Consider the following 6,947-nt stretch of genomic DNA (forward strand, 5'->3'; position numbering starts at 1 on the left):
TACTGTCGGCAACTGTGTGCAACCTACGAAACGAAATAGCCCTGGATCAGCGTAGATCAGCGGATGGCAGAGGACTTTTTCTTTTTTTTCCCCTCCTCGGAGACCCTGAGGCACGAGGAACGTCTTCGTCTCGCGGACCTCGCGGACCTCGCGCCTCTCGGTCCGCTCGGTCGGTCGTCAGTCGTGGTGTCTTCGCCCGAGGGTGTCTTCGAGCTCCGAGGCGGTGGTCAACCACGCCAGTGTCCGGCCAGTGTCAGTCGGCATCGACATCGACCAGTCGCGTCGGCCGCGTCGGCCGCGTCGACGTCGACGTCGACCGCCGCGACCGCGGATGAGCATCCTGCGCTCCTCTTCGTGTTTGGCATGAGATCGACGACGCCCCTTGTCGCACGGCCTCGCGGGCTTGCAACATCGCAAATGACACGCTCCGAGGACGACTTTAGGCTTTGCTTACCTCCCGTATCCTCCCGGTTCCTCTGAGGATCGATGAACGCGGGCGAGTCTCGCTCGAGATACTTGCGTGACACTCGTCCAACGCCCGCGGGTCGACCGAGCAACCACCACAACAGATACGTAACAATAAGGTATTCCAAGTCTTGTACACGTACTTACGGCCTTTACAGCCCTCCTGGATTATCTCGGCTCGTTGCGCGTCCTCGTATCGCGTTCCATAGTATCCACCTCTTTTTCCACGTCGACCGAGCCTGCCCTCGGTCAGCATTGTCGTGTCGTCGACAAATTTTACTATGACGACTATTACAGCTTTCCATCAAGACTGCCAATGTAAGACTGAATTACTGATGCGTGACATAATCGTCTTTGATGTCAAGTACGGTCAGCATCAATGGGAAACTGCTTTTCGTGCTTCAAGGTGCCACTTCCACCATCGACCAGCACTGATCGATCGATCGTATTGGAGCATAAAGACGGTAGGTGCCTAAAACCTCTCGTACGTACAGAGCGATTTCGCGCCGTGTGTGAATTTACAATTTTCTCATCGTCTTCCGTAGAAACGATGGAACTCAGAGGTTTGTTCCCAAATTCTTGCCAGCAATCCGGTTCCTTCGTGCCTGAAACACATGCAAACGGGAACAGAAAGTCTTCGAGTACGCTACCCACGTTTAACAACGTAGGCTCGGATAACTGCGGATCTGTACCTAATGCACAAAGTAATCGCTTGTCGCGAGGCTTCTATGCGCGATTACAGCCGCTAGGACGATCCAGTACGTCGTCGGGTCTTAACCTAAGTAATGAACCTAGGCAGCAAAAAGAACCATCGGAGAGCAAACTGAATGCTCTCTTCGACCAATACAAGGTACAGCAGCAATGCAACATTTCTCTGTAGTCTACATTGCGAGAAATATGTGTGTGTGCGTAAAAGAAAGGGCAAAGGTTTCGAGACCAACTAATATACTTGATGTTTATTTTTAAGGATCCTCACGAAGATGTAATATTAGCTGACGGTATAGAAAGACTCTGTGATGATTTACAGTTATCGCCCGATGAATTTAAAGTACTTGTGCTCGCATGGAAGTTGAATGCGGAGCAAATGTGCCAATTCACGCGCCAGGAATTTGTCACGGGATTAAAAGCGATCAAGGTCGACAGTATACGTGGTATACAGGCGCGGTTGCCTGAGATCGTTCAAGAATTGACGATCAATAGTGATTTGTTCAAGGATCTCTATCGATTCACATTCCGTTTTGGCCTCGACGTGACGTCCGGCCAGAGAATCTTACCAGCTGATATGGCAATCGATCTTTGGAGACTCGTCTTCACGATACGCGAACCTCCGCTCCTAACGAGGTGGCTAAACTTTCTTGAATGTCATCACATCCGGGGGATACCTAGGGACACTTGGAACATGTTTCTAAACTTTGCCGAGAGCATCGGAGACGATCTTGGTGCTTACGATGACGCGGAGGCGTGGCCAAGCTTATTCGATGACTTTGTAGAGTACGAAAACGACCAAATGAACCAGAATATCACCAAGGATGACATTATGAAAGATACTTCTATCGACAAAGCTTAATAGCGAAAGAGTATTGATACTCGCACTAGGAAAAATGAGAGGCGGAAGGATTCGTCTGTTATCTTACAATTCAATCTGACCTTTGAACAGGATCATCTGGCATTATCCTGCGATCGATGCAATTTTATTCTTATCAGTCTGATCAAGGAAGCGATACTCCTGGTTATTATTATTATTATTATTATACATATAACATTATTCTTTTTTAACATCTCATTTGTTATAGCCTTTTGTCATTTTGTTTGTATTCGGTAATCTATTTCCTAATGTAAATACAGCCTATTTCGTCTAATATTTAATTAATTGCGTGTACGTTTTGCGTACGTATGTAAGTGCGAGTATGTGCGCGCGGGCGTGTAAAAAATACACATAGAGAAATCTCCATATTGCAGATTTTATTGTGCTAGCAGCATATTACATGTTATGTATTTGTTTTATATCAACAAAGCACATTTATTATCAAAGTTGTATTTTTACACTTTGATCATAACGATATATATGTATAACAATATATCTAACATGTCATGTTCTATGCAATTGCTTATAATGAGCATGACGAATAATCGTGTCGAGAGATATAATTGTGCTTATTTATTGCGGTCAGCTATGTGAATGCGAGATAGATCCATCTTACGAAATTTTACGTTATTTTACGGAAAAATAACACGGACCTTAGAATGCATACAAATAATTGCATAAGACGCTTTTTTCATTACGTTGTGATATATAAATATACATAAACAGTGTATTTTTAAATTACATGTGAGTATACGGTGGAAAGAGATACAAGATTATAAAATTTTGATACAGCAATAAATAAATTGCAGCTTTAAAAAACAAATAGAGCTGAGAATATTGCCAATGTCATGATATCCAAGTATTTGTACATTGAATTATATTTATACTGCATGGAAAGATGATGAATTTATATTATTGATATTAATCTAATAAATTGGAACGATAATTTTTAATTCGCAGATATAGCTGTAGAACCTTCTTTCAAGTCTAAGGCAGCTAAAGGGATTCTTTTCAGTTTCCGTGTTATATCTAACATGAGAATGTCAAGACTCAATCTTATTTATGACAGCTAAAAGAAAGTGTCGATTTTGTTTATTAACTTTTGCAGAATTATATTAAGATAATAGAAATTATTTGATTTTACGATTTGTAATTATAAAATTGACATTAATTGCGTTATCGGTTTCATAAATTCGTGTTGTAGATAAAAGTTTCTGACGCACCATGGAAATTCTATTATATTTAAGCTAAAATCTCTGTAGGAATGATAGTTTTAGTAGACGTTCCGAGAAGATTCTGTTCAAAGGAATTTGGTGACGGAAACGCGAGAAGTGTTACATTTAAAAAAAAAGCTTAAGAAAATTCTCAAAATCCGAATTTGTGATACAGCGTATACATAAAACTCCCAATTAATATTTCTTACTTTTTTTTTTTAAACATGTGAGTGAACAAATTCAAAGCTATATGTATATATATTATACAAAGATTTAAAAATTTACTTCCGATTAACTACTTTGATGTATCTTGTTAGAATAATATTGTACATTTATCTAAAATCTACATGAACATATTTATAATGTAACGCGATGTACTTGTTACTTAAATTTCCGACCGTGCGCAACTCGACTAACATTTAGAAAAGTATTGCGAGCAATGGGAGCTAGGTGTGTACTAATTTTACTTCAATTGTTCTTTAATTTATTCGCTTTTTTTTTTACATTATTTACGGAAAGTCTTGATGACACAAAAAAGGATAAGCCAATGAGTGTAGCTAATAATGGTATGTAGTGACTTGCATATTAAGAATGTGGAGGTTTACATTTTGCGAGCATACAAGATCGTCTATACATATGTATATAGTGCCGTGTCTTTCTGAGACAACAGGAAGACAGGTTTCTATCTAATTAGTATCATACGTGGTAATTTATTGGAAAACCAAGATATATTTGATTGATAGCTTCAAGAGAACAAGAGAAGATTATATGATCATATACATATAGTGCAATTTGATCTGCAAATAATTTATAAAAGAGTTCTCTTGTTATAAATTATTTGCATTCTAGATTACAGTATTGCATATATTATACATAATGCTGTAATCTTATCAATTGCAAATAATTTTTTATTTCAATATGAAATGAAAGAAAAGCTGATATTCTACAGGATATATTTTCAGATTGAGAAATATCGTGCTTGAAATGCTATTTACCGTCCTTTTGTCCATAGTACCTGACACAAATATAGGTACAATGTGTAGAAGGCTTGAAAGTACGATTCTAGATTTTGAAACGATGTTTATGCAGAGGATTCAACAAAATATAATATATATCGTGATATATGATTAATAATTTAACTCTAAATTTAAAGTATTGATTAGATTATTTATATTAAGAAAAATAATTTTTATGTTACCGTTGAACATGTATATTTCTATTATTTCGTATCTTGTGATTATTCTTCCAATTTCTTTAAACTTAAATTTAGAAGTCGCCCTTAAACAAATTGTAGATTAGGATTAAATTTGATTTACAAGTAGATTGATATTATTGAACGACGACTGTGATATACAAATTCATTTGGATTTATTCCGGAGTCGGCAATTCTTTTTGCGTCAGCGTCATCCACTATATAGCTAACACAAAAATTTTGAAACATGTCTCTTTTAAATATATACAATGATACGAATACACTGTACTTTCGGTAAAAAGAAACGTACTGATCGTGTCGTTGTTTTCGGTAGCTTAAGTAAATGTTTGAAGCTTAATTTAAGCAGATATTTATACCTAAGGGATTAAGCCAATCCAATACATCTGCGTACGTGTATTACTTGGAGTGTATTATCTACAGTAGTTGATGATTTTCTAACGCTTACACTTACATTTAATTGTTGAGACGAGTACTATAATATTAATAAGAGAGTCGCGTAGAATATGGCTTTCATTGTGATAATTTCAGACGTAACGGTCGAGCCTGGCAAGAAAGGAAAGCGAAACGTTGTAGCCAAGAGTAAATAAAAAAGTTCAAGTGACAATGATAATGAAGTTGAGAACAAAATGATAGATGTAAGTAGCATATATTCGATTACTGCAGATACAATAGATATTTACAACTACGATTGTACATTTCGTATAAAGGAATTAATAAATTTTAATTCTATATACAATCACGCGACGTAAAATACGCTGATAAATCTGGTGATAAACTGAATTATAACATTTACATTCTTGATGAATGTGAATAAATTAATAATGAAACGGCAAAATATCAAAAAATAATAAAACCATTCTAAAATTACAAATTATTATGCAAACAATACTTTTTATTTCGTTGATATAAATATCTAAATGTCTCCCCTCTCGTCCTATCATCTCTTCCTCGTCTCAAAATCTCTCATTTAATTATTAATTAATACTCGATTCAAAGAGATGGAAGGCTATGAAAAGAAAAACTTCATTTTTATTTACAGAAACTCGATTCAAAGAAATGGAAAGGCTATGAAAAGAAAAACTTTATTTTTATTTACAGAAATTTTTTGACAACGGTTCACAACAAACAACGTGAACGAAGTTTAATACACGCGTAGTTCATAAATTGGCCGTCGACCATATCGCAAACAGCGCCCATGAAATGCGACCATATATTAACCTACCCCCACCACGGGAGTTGAGTCTCCTGGTCCTCCTGGTCTTCTCGATTCAGGCTAATTCAATAGCCGTCTAACCCAACATTTATATTAGTTACGAAGTAGGAAGGAAAATACAACGTTCGCGTCAGTCACGTTTTCTTGCGCTTTTTATAACAAATTTCCTTTAAAGCAAAGAATGGTTGCAAAGTGCTATTTATGTGAGAAGGGATGTAATAAAAACAAGAACATTGTTTTACATCGGTAAATATAAAATTAATTATTGAATTCATTTATACTAATAATCCTTACTTTTATGCTTCATGTTTCAATGTACTTGTTAACTTTTTTTTCTCAGAATTGAGGCTATTAAAATTAACTAAAAAAATTTTGTTTCAGATTTCCCAAATCATGTCTACACACTTATCAACAGTGGTTGAACGCGTGCGGACTAAATGAGCGGGATAATGTGTCAAACGTTTATATTTGTACTAGGCATTTCGAATCCAGCGTTTTTAGAATAAAAAATACAAGACTAAGGTTACATCGTGGAGCGGTCCCTACGATAGATGTTCTAAATCCAGTTCTAAAACCAGTAGTGAAAGAAGGTAAGACATTTAAATACATTTAAATACAATTAAAGCAATAAAACAACCTGTAAATCACTATAGATTTGATAAAAAAGCAGTGAAAAAGACGAGCATTAATAATTATTTACAAAAATTTATCTTTCCTTAATTTTTTCAGAAAAGATTGAAAATGATGCGACAGCGACAAACATTTTCCCTAAAACATTGGCAGATAGCATCACTATTGATTACAAAAGAGAAGAGCAATTGACGTCGCAAAACAGCAATATTGGTAATTTATTTGTATTTTCCAATTAATATTTTTTTATATAAATATATTTTTATTGGCGTAGTGTACTTTATATACTTGATATTGAATCACAAAATAATAATATAATGGAAGCTACATTTATAAATAATATAAATATCGATTTATTTATAAAAAATTTTTCTTCAGATACTGAAAATAATGAATATGATATTAAAGAACAAAGTATACTCCAGACACCTGATTCTGAAGAGCCTGATCCTTTACAGTTAGATATTCCAGATATTGATTACAAAATAGAAGAGCAATTGACGTCGCAAAATAGCAATATTGGTAATTGTATTTTCCAATTAATATTTTTTATATAAATATATTTTTATTGGCGTAATGTACTTTATATACTTGATATTGGATCACAAAATGATAATACTATATATA

The 6,947-nt window shown here is 35.6% G+C and overlaps 2 protein-coding genes across 2 annotated transcripts; both read left to right on the forward strand.

Annotated features, from left to right (window-relative positions):
• Positions 1–222: 222 nt before the first annotated feature.
• Positions 223–2,873, forward strand: LOC105560663 (DCN1-like protein 3). Its single transcript, XM_012009960.1, has 4 exons — positions 223–584; positions 763–929; positions 1,011–1,315; positions 1,433–2,873. The coding sequence occupies exons 2-4, from the start codon at positions 845–847 to the stop codon at positions 2,030–2,032; spliced, it is 990 nt and encodes a 329-aa protein (XP_011865350.1). The 5' UTR covers positions 223–584; positions 763–844; the 3' UTR covers positions 2,033–2,873.
• Positions 2,874–5,662: 2,789 nt separating this feature from the next.
• Positions 5,663–6,896, forward strand: LOC105560664. The gene is made up of 4 exons (XM_012009961.1): positions 5,663–5,936; positions 6,072–6,280; positions 6,420–6,533; positions 6,699–6,896. Exons 1-4 carry the CDS (start codon positions 5,872–5,874, stop codon positions 6,875–6,877), a joined length of 567 nt encoding a protein of 188 aa, XP_011865351.1. The 5' UTR covers positions 5,663–5,871; the 3' UTR covers positions 6,878–6,896.
• The last annotated feature ends 51 nt before the right edge of the window (positions 6,897–6,947 follow it).

Source organism: Vollenhovia emeryi, unplaced genomic scaffold (assembly GCF_000949405.1).
Source record: "Vollenhovia emeryi isolate VEMERY1.0 unplaced genomic scaffold, V.emery_V1.0 DF939225.1, whole genome shotgun sequence".
Lineage (NCBI taxonomy): Eukaryota > Metazoa > Arthropoda > Insecta > Hymenoptera > Formicidae > Vollenhovia > Vollenhovia emeryi.

What these genes read in the sequence shown, in the direction of transcription:
- LOC105560663 (XM_012009960.1), top strand. Translation starts at nt 845, where the DNA reads ATGGGAAACTGCTTTTCGTGCTTCAAGGTGCCACTTCCACCATCGACC. An exon ending in CGTATTGGAGCATAAAGACG is followed by an intron (nt 930 to 1,010) that starts GTAGGTGCCTAA and finishes CGTCTTCCGTAG; the next exon opens with AAACGATGGAACTCAGAGGT. An exon ending in CTCTCTTCGACCAATACAAG is followed by an intron (nt 1,316 to 1,432) that starts GTACAGCAGCAA and finishes TTTATTTTTAAG; the next exon opens with GATCCTCACGAAGATGTAAT.
- LOC105560664 (XM_012009961.1), top strand. Translation starts at nt 5,872, where the DNA reads ATGGTTGCAAAGTGCTATTTATGTGAGAAGGGATGTAATAAAAACAAG. An exon ending in AAGAACATTGTTTTACATCG is followed by an intron (nt 5,937 to 6,071) that starts GTAAATATAAAA and finishes ATTTTGTTTCAG; the next exon opens with ATTTCCCAAATCATGTCTAC. An exon ending in GTCGCAAAACAGCAATATTG is followed by an intron (nt 6,534 to 6,698) that starts GTAATTTATTTG and finishes ATTTTTCTTCAG; the next exon opens with ATACTGAAAATAATGAATAT.